Here is a 15,788-nt window from a genome sequence, read left to right on the forward strand (position 1 = left end):
CTTAAAGCAGCTTCAAAAATCTTTTGCTGAGCTTCAAACTCTACTTCTTCTTTTTCAAGTTCTAGTTTTTCCTGTAAAGCAGCAGCCTTTGCCTTTAAAGCAGCCCGCTCTAATTCTGCTTTTAATCTCACTGATAAAGATGATGAGACTGAGCTTCCACATTGTGATGAGGAACTACTTCAGTGTCTGCTTGTCCGCCTAGATGTCATAGATCTACTATCTGCAGGTGTCATCTGTTTGTCACGCTCCTCGGCCTGCTCAGCTCGATTCAAAACGTCTTTCATCCATCCTTCACAACGCCAAAGGAAATCATCCATAGCATCATGTTTAGATTTGAACCAGTCTTTTTGATCTTTCGTGTATTCTTCGTCATCCATAACATTCTGCAGAACAGAGTTAAGCACTTTAAACTCTTCTTGCAAGCCACTAAAATCCACACGAAGCTTATTTTTTACAGCATCAACGTTTGCACCATTTTCCATTAACTGTTCAATTTGCTTCTTCAAGCTTGACACCTGGGCTATCTTCTGCAGCCTTCTCGGTCATTTTTACCGCTTGTTTTTCCACTGTCTCGCTCGTCCATAACGAGCTAAACTTCTACTTATGAATAATAATGTCAGCAGCACAAACCGATCCACTTCGTAGTTCCACCGAGTCACAAAAAGCTTGCCTTTTTTTTTTTACTCAGGCACTTATAGCTGCAGCGATCCACTTTCCACTGAATCTATGAACGAGCTGTCTCCTACTCGACGTGTCTCTCGTTATAAAATTTACTCCTTTTCCAAAGTCTCTGTGCTGTTTTCCTGAGATAATTCCTTGTAAGTTGGGTTGTTCCAAGTGGATACGGTCCACGTAGAGCAAGTTTTTTTACTAATGTAGGTTCCTGAATAATGAAGCCATAAGCTTGACGCTCTCAGTCTTTCCCATTCGGTCCACTTGATGACGAAACGACAAGAAAAACAGACTGGATCCTCTTGATAAAGTTAAACGGTTTACTTCAGAAATATAAAACTGTACAAATGTTAGTTTTCCACAAAATAATAAAGAGTAAACAAGAGAGTTTAAAGAGAGAAACTGTGTGGCTCCACTCCCACTGCCCAACTAACTCTCCCTAGCCACACCCTAAAATTCTTAACTGTAATTAGATATGCAAATTTAAAAGAAGGCTTTAGTATAGTCCAATATAACAAATTTGTATGCACTGGAGATTTAACTAGTAATCATTTTTATCCAAATAAATTATCATAAGAAATATAAACATAATTTATCCTAAAGGTCTGAAGGAACAATGTTCTTTCCATCGGCAGACGGTCTTCATCCAGGTCCAGATTTTTAAATCCTTGTGCCTTTTCCTCTTCTGGAATTGAACTGAGCGCCTTCCTGCTGTTACTTGATCATTTGATCATTTACATATTTATTCTAGAGTCATGGATGGAAGCACTATATTTTAAAACTTTTGGTAAGCCTTCCTCAATATCACTTTCTCAACACGAATCTGAAAAAAATATATTAAATCAGTTCAAATGTTAACCAAATGGGCTGTCTTTGAGTTGATTTTATACTCTGGCATTTTTGCACTATTTACAGACATTTATAGACCTTGGTCATTTTTAACTTTCTATTGTGGTTTTACTTAGTCTAATCCTAGAAAACTGTATGGGTCTACATCATTACAAACAGGTAGATAGATTATTATCAGCATTGTGATAATCCACTCATGTCTAAATGATATCTACACATAGTTTTAACATTGAACTTAGCTGTACACTGGGTACCTACCACAACAACAAAAAAAGTGGAATAATGTATTTACAACGACAGAAATATGGTCAGAGTGCAGAGGAGGCAGAGCGCACCCTCAAAGCCGCCTTACTTCTCAGGTTCACACTGATTATGTTTCTGACACACTCTTTTATACTTGGAGCTTTTGGAGTTGAACTACTGCAGTTCAGTTGTGTTTATTTTATGTTAGAAGTGGTGACTTGCACACAAAGTGTTCAGGTAAAACAGAATATTGAACTGCATCATACTGAAGGGTCTGGCCAGGTTTGCCGGAATAAAAATAATAACCTAGTGAGAATGCACACTCATAATTTCAACACACAACATCATGAAAATGGAATAAGTTCATTTTTATACAACTTTGATACTTTTGCCAGAAAAAGCATAACATATATATTTTTGCTGAATTAAAGCATAATAGTAATAATAAAAAAACAAGGCATGACTCTTAAAACGAAAATCATCCTTATGGACATAAACAAAAATTTAAATGTGAACAACTACATGCTCAACTACATTTGCTCAAATTTCTTGCACTGGATTATGACCACGAAGTCACTGGCCACTAGAATGGAACCTGAAAAAGTCCATAACTTCAGTCAAAAATGTATTTAGGCAAAACAAGTGAAAAGTCTCATTGAAATAAGTCAAATCTCACCTGCGAGACATCCTGGACAGTCTGTTGAACATGCTAAATGTCCCAGACAATTTGATTAATATTTATTTTTAATGTAATGACATTACATGTTTTTATTTTGTGTACAATGCTTTAAATCATTTTACCTTCCTTCACGACTTTGAAGCTCTGCAATGCGATTCCTTAAGAAAACAAAAGGAGCTTAAACAAGAACACCACTGAGGAAAGAACAATTTGCTGTTTTTACTCAGCGGATCCACTTAAATAGTCAATATCTGTAAACCTACTTGTACTTTTTCATCACAGCAATGCAGAAGACTCCAAAGATCACAGCCGTGCCAATGGCCACCGCGACTGGAATGATGAGGTGATAAATGTTTCCAGTACCTGCAAATAGAAATCAAATCAGACGCATTTCATGTGATGTTGACTCAAATTAACCACCAATTAAATCAAGTTAAATCTCACGTTTGACATTGAGTTTAATAGATGTGGATGATCTTCGACCTCCATTAAATGTTGCACTGCAGGTGATTTCAGTGTGGTCATCATTTTCCCCAGGAATAAACACCATGATGGACTGTGTCTCCCAGATCCCAGACACGATGGGTTTTTGAATTTGTATAATATCGTCTTCACTTCCTCGACTCCATGTGAACACAGGAACATGTGAGGGGCAGGTATGGCGGACTGAACAGGTGACGGCGTAAGGTTTTCCTTGAACAGCTGTGTTTGACTGGATAAGTTCAGGTTTGGGAGTTTCTTCTATAAAAAGAAAAATGAGATATTAACTAAGGGTTATTTTTATCGATTGTAATATTTATTGATAAATACTGAACAAAGTAGTTAAACATGCGAATAACAACAATGCACAGGACTTGAATAAATGACAACATACCGAGCATTTTGATTTCAGCACATTCCTCAACAAAGGAGAACTTTTCTGTAGTGGGTTGGTTGGTGTCTTTTTTCACAAATTCAATGCGGAAGCAGAAAGGACCGATGTCATGATTTTTAACTTGAACTATTTCTAAGGTGCAATTGTTCTGACCCAGGTTTCCCAGCATCTTGGTTCGGCCCTTAAAATTGTCCAAGACGCTTGTGCTGTCTTCATGGTAGAAGATCTCGTTCCATTTGTCCTTACGATGCCAGATGCCCCTGAGTCTGGAGGTAGACAGGAAACTCCCAGGATAAGTGAATGTACAGGGCAGCACAACACAGGAATCAACTAGGGCTTCAATTGATTTTACAACAGATGCCTTCCACTGTTCTTCAGTCGTTGGGCTGCAAATACCTTAGATGGACATAATAGAAGAGGGTAAGAATAAACAAATAAGAAATATAAAGAGACTGGAAATCAAGATATGTTCAGTTATTTACCAGCCAAAAGCAGAAAGAAAAGTATCCCCTTGCTATCTTTTTCCATTCTTTGGCTTGTTAGAGGTACAAAATGGTCCTCAATGTTGCAATCTATGTAAAGACAACAATTAGTAAAATTAGTAAAAACCTTTTTTACACTGACTGAACAGCCCTTGATTGAAACAGCAATACCCGCTGTAGGTAATAAATTAAATCATGACTAGAAGAAAACAAACTGACTGGTTACCATATACCACATTTGGCGTCACAAAAAAGTAGAAAACAGAATGAAATTATCAAAATGATCTATTTTTGCAGACACAACAGCCAAAGGTTCTTGCCATTACTAAGTTCTGAATTTTATCAAATGATGCTGAGTGAATAAGGTGTTAATCATGTGTACTTGTAATGGATTTTTGAGTTTTGATATGAACATATTCTATTCACGCATAAGACTGACTGAAGAATGCCCCTGACAATGCTTTTGTACCACAGTCCTATTTGATCACCCTCTTATGTATTACTAAATCAATACATATATTATAACTCAACTAATCCATGGCATAAATAATGCCAAAATGAATGCAGGTGAAACATGGAGCAAAACCACTTCTAAAATCACTATTGTGTTAAATTCGGAGGATAATGCATGTTGTGTTGTTGAGTTTTATCTGACTTACTCTATCCCCAAAAACAAACAAAAAAAGGCACAAGATGTATTTTAAGACATTTAATTAATTCTCAACTTAAAGATATTTCTTATTGTTTTTTTATAAAGGTGAGAAAATTAATATTTTTTGTGTATTGAAAAAAGTAACATCCAATAACTATTTCTGAAGCTGCTACAAAATTCATTAACCCTCCATGTTACTGCATCACTTTATAATATTATGAACCTGGGTATCTTTCATGGTACGGAAATATATCTTGAATAACTTCAGGCATAAAAGTCTCAAAGAAACAGTAAAATAAAACAGGGCACTAAGATGTATAAAGTTGAATAAATTAATACAAAGAAAAGTCCCACTCGAAGGAAAAGACTAACTCATTAGTATATAATATCATGTGATGAGCCATACTTAGAAAAAACCCATATCCATCAGAATTTACATTGCTGTAATATTATCTGCAATTTTAACCCATATTTAAGTAGCATGTAGGGTTTTTGGTCTTACCTGAAAAGAGAGCTGCTTTGCTGATCTCAGCCCCAGTTGAATAGAAACATGAGCAAACAGTCGAGCTGCTTATAAATTGGTGAGCGAATGTTTTCAGTTCATACTGGGAAGGAACCAATTTGATCTCACGGGAGAAAGTTCTGCAAAGTTTTTTTCCATTTACATGTATGAGACACAGCTGTGTGTTCATGCTCCAACTAGAAAATAACACAAAAAAGGCAAATAGGCAAACAATAGACAGTACTCTATGTAAAACCTCATCACAGCTGTTGGCTAACTATGAAGACCTTTTCAATTTGAATATTTTCATTTGAATGTGTAAAGTGTGTGACATGGTAAAGTTGTGATCCCAGATTGCTGTGAACAGTTTCTGTGTAACTGGATACCAGCTAAAAATAAATACTGAAATAATTCTTTGCAAGGTTGTCTTTATTAAAAGTTACTTTGCAGAAAAGAATGTGTTTAAAAATAACTGGTTTAGAGTTGCATGACTGCATAGCAATAACACTGAGCATGTGTTGTATAATTTAATTCAAATAGGATTATGGAGCAATGGTGGCGATGTTGGTAGGAGTTTGTCCTGCAACTGGCAGGTTACCGGTTCAATTCCTACTCTGCCTTTATCGTTATGATCTTGGGCAACACACATTACATGTTAAAGGCATTTACATTGTAAATGTAGATCAATTGAAGATTGTGTATCAAACCGATTAAACAGTGAGTTTCAACAGGCAGATCTACTAATAGAAACAATCAGAAGCTGCTTATTCAATTAAGACCCATGAGAAAGAAATTTGAGTTGCAGTGGTGCAATCCGACAGAACTTGAGCGATTTTGTAAAGAATATTGGGCAAAATGTAAGACTATATATCTACAAAGCTGACATAGCAAAAAACTTCCAGCTGTAATTGTGACCAAATTAAATGGGGTTACTAAAACCTGAGTCATGATAAAAAAATCAGAGCCCGGGCGTGCCGTGGTGGCGTAGTGGTTAGCGCGACCCATGTTTGGAGACCTTGAGTCCTAAACGCGGATGTCGCGGGTTCGACTCCCGGACCGGACGACATTTGCCGCATGTCTTCCCTTCTCCCTCTCCTTCCCCATTTCCTGTCAGCCCACTGTCACTTAAGGGATACTAGAGCCCACAAAAGACCCCCTGGAGGGGTAAAAAAAAATCAGAGCCCATATTTTGGTTCAATAGCTACCTCTTTTTCTGTAAAAGGGAAACGGTTTCCAAGGCAACGTCAGTGATCTAGGCAAATATTGTGAAAAGCTCTGACAGCTCTTCATCACCACCAGCAGCAGCACTGATGCTCTAACACCTTTTGCTCCACCTGCTGTAGCTAATCTGCTTCAAGATTCAGTGTATCGTGAGCTCACAGGCGATAGTCCACCAACCTCGGTTAGAACAAGTAGTGGTTGGAGGTAATCTTTCAATTCAATGGTCTGCCTATTCTTATCTGACATCTGCTTTTTTCCATTTGCAGAGATAACTGTAAAAATTTGAGTAGATTAGTAGTTTCTGACATACTAAGACCAGCCTATGTGGGAAGAAAATCTCCTTTGTTCCCCATTCTGATGCTGACTTTAAACTTAAGCAAATTATCCTAACCCTATCTAGATACCCAAATGTAAAAAGTACCTTCAGTGTGATTGTCTGATTTGTTGTTTGTATTAACAAGCAACTGAACAAGAGTGCATTATAAAGTTTCTCCTTTATACTAGTGATCTGCTTCAACCATCTTCATTTTCTTATCTCTTAACGCTCTGCAGGTTTTTTCGTTATTGCTTTGTGTTCTTCCCTCAGATTTAACCCACCCACCAAAATAAATGTTTTGACAAGATTAAGTGATTTTCAGTTCTGCTTTTTCTGAAGTTAATAGGCACCTGAAACAAACACATTTACTAAAATAACTTATCTGAGATGACACATTGAAGTCTTTCGTTTGAGTTGCACAAAAGAAAAATAGTAGAAAAACATGTGCAACATTTCTATTTTCAAATGTGGAAAATGATGTCAGACTAGCTTTACTGTAGACATGGTGATCTATCATACTTCAGGCATTTCTTGCCAGTAAGCAGTAAGATTTGGTCTTTGAATACAGTGGTTGTGTAAATTTGCATCAAAGCATACTTTTTTCAAAGGATCTTTATTTCTTTATGCATAAAATCTTTATGCTCATTCTGCAAGTCTATTCAAGGGTTTGTTGCTCATTGCTAATTTTAAACTAATCTGCATTAACAGTGAAGGCCAGATTATTGCTCGTATAGCTGGTAAGGATTTACATGTCTTTATTTTTAATCTTATTAAATCTTCAAATTCAGCAGAGAGACAGCTTTAATGACAGACATCTTTCTTTAGCTGGAGTTGTCAGTTTCACACTCATTTCTCAACTTGAAAAATATGACATTGCCAACTTATTCAAAGAGACAGCCTCTGCTGTTGACCTTTGGATCAATTATTTATAGGACCCATTTAATGTCCACTCATGGGTTAATTAGTATTCCTGGCTACAGTATGATTTCAGATTTATTTGTATCCCAAATTGGGCAATTGATGTTGCAGCAAGTATAAAAACTAAAAGACAAAGTATCAAAGATTGGTAGCTCTAAAACTTGTTTGAACAATAATGTCTTCATCAGGTTTTACTAAAAAAACTTCAGACAAACCTAACAACACAAGAAGCTTTACCGCTCTGTATGGATTTTGGTTTGGGGATGTGACGGCTCCAGCTGTACTATGTCACTGCTTTTAATTGATGCAGAAAAACCATCAATGGTTTTCTGATTAATATTCAGTCTTTCTGATTTTAATTTGGGAGGAATAGATGAAAGATAATGTGAAGAGTGCATGGATGGCTGGATGGATGGAAGGATGGATATGTATGATTTACACAAATAATCACTGTGCAGCACCACAGAGCTTTTCATGTTTATTGGTACAGGAAACGCCCAACAGTTAAGGAGATAAATGTAGCATATACTAGAATATATGTAAAAACTTTAATCTGTATATATTTGTGTAAAGTTCCTTAAGTCACCAAAGAGTTAAAACAAAAGGTGTTGAAAATTTACAGTGATCATCAAGTCTTACACTGGGAATCTGCTCTTAACTAATTAGATGCTTCTATCTTCGGGTCTGTCATCATTGTCATCCAGCTCCTGTGAAGAATAAGGATCAACAGCATATTCGTTAGTTTCAAAAGTAGATTGAATTTAACTACACTGAATAATTAACTGAAGAAAAAGTATAGTAACTTGTATTTAATTGCAGAAATTTGGTTGATTTTATGGTCCCACCACAACAGCAGAAGTAACAATTAGAAATTTTTCATATAAAATTATTTTATAAATCTAATTTAGTCTGAAGTATTTAGCTCTTTGGTGACGGGAAGTGAAAACCTGGCTCCAAACAGACCTTCTGAGAAAGTTAAAGAAGAACAGAAACTATGCAAATTGTTTTGGAGAAATATTGCCTGAAGTCAATAAAGAATGTCTCTTTTACTGCCAAAGTAACAATTTCCAAGTCTATTTGAAATCCACAGCGGGAAATAAAGAATTATTCTCTGGAATTCAGTTCTGCATTTAGAGAAGTAAAGAAATTGAAAAAATGTTACCTAGTGAATTACAACTCTAGTATCACTGAGATAAGAATAATTATTTTAAATTGTGTAGCAGGGAAAGAAACTGATTGCACAGTGACATTTATTTTTGCAGTAGCGACAGTCTAGACATCCTGTTCCACATGCTAATGTTAGAGAAGTAAAGTGTGTTATAATAATGTAGTTAAATGCAGGTGTGACTGTGAGCAAACTGTCTTTTTTATACCTGCCATCTTGACTTTGTAGCTCTTGAATACGTTTCCTTTAAAAGACCAAACATTTTTTAAAATATTAGACATCTGCAACCAAATGCTATATTTTATTTCATATTCACTGTTAATGAAAATTAGTTTGGTACTATGTTACTCACTTGTATTTCTTTACCATCAAAACACAGAAGAGTCCAAAGATCACAGCAGTGGCAGTTACTGCAACAGCAGGAATGATGATGTGGTTGTAGTTTTGTTGGCCTGCACACCAAATGTAAACCATTTCTTTTTTATTGCAAACAGCAACAAGTAGGCAGGATTTAAAATGGCTGTTCTTTTAAAATGAATAAACAAGCAAAACAAGGTTTGTCTCACGTTTTACATTAAGTGTGAACTTTGCCTCATATTTTATTCCTGCACTAAATGTTGCTGTGCAGGTGAGCTCTGATTCGTCATCCTTTTCCTCAGGAACGAAGGACAGGATGGACTCTGCCTCCCAGATCCCTGAATGAATGTGTTTATGAACTTCAGTGATGTTATCATCCTTTCTTTCCCGATTCCATTTAATCTGAGGGGGATGCGAGGGGCAGGTGTGGTGAACAGAGCAGGTGAGAGTGTAGGGTTTGCCTTGAGTGGCCGTCTTTATTGGACTCAGATTGAGTTGAGGTTTGTCATCTGTGAACAGCAAATTCAGGTAGCAGTTCATGTAAAAATGGGTTAAACATACAAGCAGGTTTGAAATCCAGCATATGGAGTGTATACATACGGATCATTGTGATGTCAGCACATTTCTCAACAAAGGAGAACTTTTCTTTACTGGGTTGGTCGGTGTCTTTTCGTACAAGTTCAATGCGGAAGCAGAAAGGGCCGTTGTCATGATCTTTAACATCAACTATTTCTAAGGTGCAATTGTTCTGACCCAGGTTTCCCAGCAACCTTGTTCGGCCCTTAAAGCTGTCCAGGATCTTTGTCGAATCGTCATGGTAGAAAAACTCCTCCCATTTGTCCTTACGATGCCAGATGCCCCTGAGTCTGGAGGTAGACAGGTAAGTCCCAGGATGACTGACTGTACAGGGCAGCACAACACAGGAGCCAACTAGAGCGTCAATGGACTTTACAACATCGGCCGTCCACTCTTCTCCAAGCACAGAGCTGCAAATACCTTAAATGAATATAATAGTGGAGGTCAAGAATTAAATGAATGATGAATATCAAGAAACTTGAAATCACAATATGGTAAACAATTTACCAGCCAAAAATAATAAGAAAATGATCATCTTTCTATCTTTTTCCATTCCTCTGGTGTGTTGGGTCTAATTGCTCTTCAACGTTGAAATCTGTCAAGAAAATTAGAAAAATAAGTTTTTTATTCACTGAACAGTCCTTGAAACAGCAGTTGTTACCATGGGTAAAATATTAAATCACATCCAGGAGATCACAAAATGACTGAGAACCATATATACAATTTGATCCTATTGTCCATAGAGCAAATTATGAAATTATTTCCCCTAAAAAAATATATATCATTTGTTTTTGCAAACACAGACAACAGGCATTATTTATTGACATTACTATTAGTGTCTCTTGGCAGGGCCCACTTTGGTGGAATTTTTTAAAGGTTGTTGTGGGTGGGGTTAGGCTTTTGCAGGGGCGTTAGTTACACTTTCAGACCATTTCCAGAAAGAGTTGAAGACACCTTACTACACAGAACAGACATCACAATAACTTAAATAGCACAGTCAAGCGTGGGTGTGAGTGTCTGAAGTTAAGAGGGGGTGTTGCAAAATTAACAACTTTGCTGCTATATTTAGTGACTTAAAAAGCAATGAGAGAGAAATCTAGTGCATTTTTTGTGTATTTTTGTAAAACTTTATGGCGACATGTGAACCAGTCGCTCTGCTGTAACTGAGTGAGAAGATAGTGCTGCCGTGAGCAATTCCAGCTTCCTACGTACCGCAGTCAATCTCACACAATCATCTGCCAGCAAATCACCAGCAGTCAGAGCAGAGAAGACAGCAGATGATTCCATGTCCACTTTGCAAATGAATCACACATGTGCAAAGCTGAGAAAAGCTATTAATCGATGCTTGCTATTCTATCTCCATGGGGGTGAGTATCTAAGTGACATGGGTTTATGACCCTTTGTAACTGCGTCACTTAATCACCGGAGGCGTCACAATAGACTTTGGAGGTGAGGGATGGGAGTATTGAACGGAGCGACTGAAATAGTTATCTTAAGTTCTTTTTGCATGTATGGCTTCTTGTTCAAGTCGAGTTAATGTCTGTGTTCGTAACACACCGGGTTGGCTCTCATAGACGACATTATTTACAAAAGAAGAAAACAGCTAGCTTAGAAACTGACCCGTCCAGCCTCCCTCTTGATGTGTTGATCAAATTGCTGTCTTTGACTGAATTCATGACGAACGATTTATATCTCTGTCATAAACGCTGTTTATCCTTAATCTATGGCAAACTTAAAAACATACAGAAAAGTAGATGCTAACCAGTTTTTTTCCATACATGATAGACTATATAATGGTGGGGCATTTTCTCCATGGTTACTAGATGCCTACCTTTTTCATAGAGCAATATTTTATATATTTTGCTAAGGAAAATGATTATTTAATGCTAAAATACACTTAATCTTACGACATCTGTAAAGGGATAGCCAACACTTTATTTGGAACAGTTTTCTGTGGAGCATGGGGGAAGCAGGGCCTTTTCTTCCCCATTGACACAACAGAGCAATAAATTTGCATTCCAATGGGAGTGGGGGCTACGCAGGTGTCTGTGAAATCTCATCTTAGGACGTTTGGCGCCAGGGATCTTCCGTATCAGGCAGAGATGACCACGGGGTAGTCCGCCCTCTGCTTAGATAAAAAACAGGCACCTTTGCTATAAATCAGGAAGTCCCAACTTTCTTTGGGGGCCTGAGGGAGTTCTAATTGGACGAAGAGCAGAACGCCTTTTTTGCATATATTAAATAGGGAAACACCCTTTTGGTTTATAGTTTCAGGTCATCACCGGAGAGGGAGAGTTTTTTTTCATCTTTTCTCCACGTGGGCGCCTTTGTCTGTCTTATGTGTTTTCGTGTTGTCTGTTTCATGTTGTCTGTATAAAATGTATATCTCTGTACCTCTGCAGCTCTGTTAACGGATTCATGCGGTGCTTAGTATGAATTAAACTATGTGATCTGTGACGTCATTGTGCCTGCCGTTTCCTTGCCAGCTGTGACGAGATCCGCTCGACCCGGCTAACAGGAGGAAAAGGAGAGCCATGCTTTTCCAAAATTTAAGCTAACATAATAACTTTTCTCCTTAACAATTTCCAATCAGGCTTCCTTAAGTATATGAATATTAATCTTATCTTGTAAAAAGTGTTTGCTGCAAAGCCATGATTACATCGAGTGCTGCCAGTCATGATTGACGGATGAAGTCCTTCGCTGCCGTACTATCCTCACTAAAAGTTATTGACATGTTCGGATTTAACTTTCTGACCCACATGCAGAATCAAAAGAGTTCAAATAAGGATTTGGTTTTATTTTTAAAGAAACAAACAACTGACAGATCTTGATCCTTCAGGAGGATGGAAAGGGTCACGAGATCGGTGCCGTCTGGAATGAGAGTGGAGTTAATGGTGGCCAGAAACGATTGATCAGGGATGAAATAAAAGAGCTTACTTTAGAATGATTCAGAGTGAGGCGTGGAGGAAAAGATGGCCAGGGCCATGTGTGGAGAATGGTTGATGGTGAATCCCCAGATTAGTGCGAGGTGGGTGGTTATACAGAGAACCAGCGGTCTGATGGAGCCGGGCAGAGAAATGATTAAAGCAGGTAACTTGCAGGTGAATCCACAGGAGGGGAAACGTGGAACTGATTCTTCTTGGAAATCCAATGAGACAACCTAGAGCCAGCAAACACAAGGACTAAACAACTTCTGGCAAATGCATAGGAGATAGTCAGCAGCTAGTGACAGATAACAAGACAAGGCCAGAGAGACTACCAGTAAACGTTAATTATGCAGCACTAAGTGAAGGCTCTGCCGCTCTTTTAATCCCAACACTCTGATGAAGCTGATGAGCTCCACCTGTGTAAGCTGCCCAGGTTCTCCACCTAGAACCTCACTGGAAAAGATGCATTACTCGCACTCTCACACACACACACAGGAACCCTGACAGTTATACAATAAAAGGAGAAGTTTGGTTTTCACCCTTGTCCACAGGTGTCAAACTCCAGTCCTCAAGGGCCACAGTCCTGCAACTTTTAGATGTGCCTCTGCTGCACCACACCTGAATAGAATAATTAGGTCATTAGCAAGGCTCTGGAGAACTGGTCTACACATGAAGGAGGTAATTAAACCATTTCATGCCAGTGTTTTGTACCTGTGGCACATCTAAAAACTGCAGGAGAGCGGCCCTTGAGGACTGGAGTTTGACACCCCTGCCCTTGTCTTTTTGGGTCTGCACAAACAGACCCTTGACTTAATTGATTTTACTTGGTAAAATCAATTAATCAACTAAATAAGTAAAAGCAATATTAGGACACCAACTGTCTATTTTTGACAAGCTTTATGGGTGTGCATAGGTTGTTTTGACATCCATGTGGACGTCGATCAAGCAGTACACTTGTAACCAAAAAGAAAAAGAATAATGTACTTCTGTGCAAAATTTGCACAGAAGCATAAGAGCACCTTTAAGGACCGATTTAGATAGTTTATCTGCATAAAATTTGTTTTCAGGTTTAGTTTTAGTTAAACAAAATGAATTCCCAAGATTTCTCTGAATTTTCTCCAATAAAGCTTGGTCAATAAGGAGTTAATTATGTGTATTTGGGATGGATTTATGAGTTTTTTTATAAACAAACACTCATAAAAATGAGTGAAGGCCAGAGACAATTCTTTAGATCACCGTCTTACATATCACTAAATCAATGCATATATAAAGACTCCCCTAATCCTTGGCATAAAATGAAATGGTGGCCTGCATTTATTTCAGCTTTCAGTCTGCAGTATTTTCAATTGCAGGAGAAAGATAACAGACAGACCCTGGTTTAAAGCTAAGCAATGACAATAAAAAGCTCAGGGTGAACGTTGCTTTGTTTTCCAAGTATTTTCCAGACTTAACACACATGGAAGTGACACTGCAGTAACATTTCTATGCATGAACTTTGCAATGGATTACCACAGAATGCAGACATAAACCTTACAATGCAAGAAAATGTTTGAGAAGTGTTGTAAATTGTTATTACTCTTACCACAAGGAAAAGTCATGAATAGTAGATTAGCTATCACAGGATACTATGATGGCTAATCATAGTTGTCTATGATCACTGCTGTCTTATTAGCTGCAATTTGAAGCCAAATTTACGCTACTTATGAACTAAAAATGTTTATTTTTTAAGTTTTACCTTATAAGTTCCTGCTTTGCTTAGAAGAGCTGAAAGCAAACAAGTAGGAATTCGGGGTGAGGTCAGCCACACTGATAATGGCTTTCAGTAAAAAAAACTGCCTTTGGTTTTACTTATGAAGACGACAGTTGTGGCTCCATCTGCACAAGAACATCTGTTTTCCGTTATATATCATTTTTGAAAGTTTTAGTTTACAATAGAGTACAGGAAAAAGCAGGAAAAGTCACATACCTCACTTAGGATGGAGTACATGAAATGAGCAATCCCACGCACAAGAGTATGGAGCAAAATTGAGGTCATAAAGTTTTAAAATGGACACTAACAAAAAAAATCAAACAAACTTGAAGACTGAAAATAATGATTTCAAAATGAAAAATACATTTAAACAAAAAATAATGAAACAAAAAAATGCTTAAAATTTCTTTTCAGATTAAATTTTTTTTCACCTTCACATTTTGTTTTTCAATTTCAAACATTTGGCCCTATTCGATGTGGGGGTGAGACTTCTGAAGGCCGCATGTGGGTGTTAAATTATGACGCACAGCTCAACACTGCCATCCAACCATCCATCATACAACATGCTTATCCCTAGTGGGGTCGCCAGGGATGCTGGGGTCAACGGGCGAGAGGCAGGGTACGCTGGTCAGGTCACCAGTCCAGCTCAACACAGCGACTGGACAAAAATATTCCGCGCTGTTGCATTCAGGAACTGTGGCAACTGAAAATGTCTTTGCACCAGTTGCTGGTCTGGAGAGTGAACTGAGGAAAGAACAACAACTTGGCTAAGTATAATATGTGGGAAAGAGCAACATGTTAATGGTGACTGGGTTTGCTTTACACTTGTGGTGAATTTAGGTTGGCGCAGGGTTCCATATAGGAACCTGCTTCTTTATGGGCGGGGGTGTGACGCCCCTGCGGTGCTGTCCTATGTGTGTGCTGTACAGTGCAGGCTGCTTTTCCATTAGGTCCTTGATTGTGGGAGGTACCTCCCAGACCTGGATGGTATATAAGGAGCGCCATTCCATCAATCGGTGTGTGTGGCTGGCTGACAACAGAAGCAGACGAGATCCGGACTCAGAGGCGGCGCTGGCACAGCTGACCCTTGTATTTTTAATAAATGCCTCGCAAGGGGTTAAAAACCGTTGGGTTTGCCGTGTCCTCCCTACTTTTTGTTGCGGCCATCCGAGCCGGGCCGTAACAACATAATTTTCATGTTAATGTGAGTAGTTTTGAAAAATAACATGCTTCGCTGATATAAGCTGCTTATGTAAACACACAACATAAATCTCAGTGGAACACATATAATACTGTCAAATTTGTGCAGTGGTGGATATTTCTCAAAGTCTCAAAATAAAGCAGAATAATAATCAAACTGACTGCTGCAGCTTCCCAGAACAGAAAGGAACAACATAAATCTAATAAGGAGTTTTTAACTTTCAATTTTCCTTTTTTAGTTTAAAAAGTATTTTTAAGTTTTGATTATTTACTTTTTTAATTAACTAACTTTATGGCCTCAATTTAGCTCCATACACACTCATACACCGCGAGCTGGATTAGAATCCCTCCGCTCTCACTTTTATTTCAAACAATCGCTTTTGCGCAGCTGTCAGGGCAAATGCT

The 15,788-nt window shown here is 38.0% G+C and overlaps 2 protein-coding genes across 5 annotated transcripts; both read right to left on the reverse strand.

Annotated features, from left to right (window-relative positions):
- Positions 1-1,096: 1,096 nt before the first annotated feature.
- Positions 1,097-5,373, reverse strand: LOC102216483 (sialic acid-binding Ig-like lectin 13). Of its 3 annotated transcripts, XM_005798436.2 has the most exons (8): positions 4,954-5,373; positions 3,800-3,889; positions 3,318-3,713; positions 2,888-3,184; positions 2,707-2,806; positions 2,566-2,601; positions 2,441-2,473; positions 1,097-2,359 (listed from the first exon to the last, which is right to left on the reverse strand). In XM_005798436.2, exons 1-8 carry the CDS (start codon positions 5,141-5,143, stop codon positions 2,338-2,340), a joined length of 1,164 nt encoding a protein of 387 aa, XP_005798493.2. In that variant the 5' UTR covers positions 5,144-5,373; the 3' UTR covers positions 1,097-2,337. The 3 variants fall into 3 exon arrangements, with proteins under 3 accessions (XP_005798493.2, XP_023186275.1, XP_023186277.1); XM_023330507.1 differs by lacking the exon at positions 3,800-3,889; XM_023330509.1 differs by lacking the exon at positions 4,954-5,373 and having other exon boundaries at positions 3,800-4,518.
- Positions 5,374-7,873: 2,500 nt separating this feature from the next.
- On the reverse strand, positions 7,874-14,446 carry LOC102238288 (myeloid cell surface antigen CD33-like). 2 transcript variants are annotated; one of them, XM_005798435.2, is made up of 8 exons: positions 14,400-14,446; positions 12,444-12,666; positions 10,014-10,101; positions 9,531-9,926; positions 9,140-9,439; positions 8,926-9,025; positions 8,782-8,817; positions 7,874-8,115 (listed from the first exon to the last, which is right to left on the reverse strand). In XM_005798435.2, the coding sequence occupies exons 3-8, from the start codon at positions 10,057-10,059 to the stop codon at positions 8,067-8,069; spliced, it is 927 nt and encodes a 308-aa protein (XP_005798492.1). In that variant the 5' UTR covers positions 10,060-10,101; positions 12,444-12,666; positions 14,400-14,446; the 3' UTR covers positions 7,874-8,066. The 2 variants fall into 2 exon arrangements, with proteins under 2 accessions (XP_005798492.1, XP_023186209.1); XM_023330441.1 differs by lacking the exon at positions 14,400-14,446 and adding an exon at positions 14,169-14,308.
- Positions 14,447-15,788: the final 1,342 nt, after the last annotated feature.

This window comes from Xiphophorus maculatus, chromosome 3 (assembly GCF_002775205.1).
Source record: "Xiphophorus maculatus strain JP 163 A chromosome 3, X_maculatus-5.0-male, whole genome shotgun sequence".
Lineage (NCBI taxonomy): Eukaryota > Metazoa > Chordata > Actinopteri > Cyprinodontiformes > Poeciliidae > Xiphophorus > Xiphophorus maculatus.

Excerpts from the sequence above, each read along its gene's own strand:
- LOC102216483 (XM_005798436.2), bottom strand. The coding sequence starts at position 5,143 with ATGAACACACAGCTGTGTCTCATACATGTAAATGGAAAAAAACTTTGC. Across the intron at positions 3,890-4,953 it reads CAAAGCAGCTCTCTTTTCAG|ATTGCAACATTGAGGACCAT; the intron begins GTAAGACCAAAA and ends GTCTTTACATAG. Across the intron at positions 2,360-2,440 it reads CTGTCCAGGATGTCTCGCAG|GTTCCATTCTAGTGGCCAGT; the intron begins GTGAGATTTGAC and ends GGACTTTTTCAG.
- LOC102238288 (XM_005798435.2), bottom strand. The coding sequence starts at position 10,059 with ATGGAAAAAGATAGAAAGATGATCATTTTCTTATTATTTTTGGCTG. Across the intron at positions 9,440-9,530 it reads TGCTGACATCACAATGATCC|ATGACAAACCTCAACTCAAT; the intron begins GTATGTATACAC and ends TGCTGTTCACAG. Across the intron at positions 8,818-8,925 it reads TTGATGGTAAAGAAATACAA|GAAACGTATTCAAGAGCTAC; the intron begins GTGAGTAACATA and ends GGTCTTTTAAAG.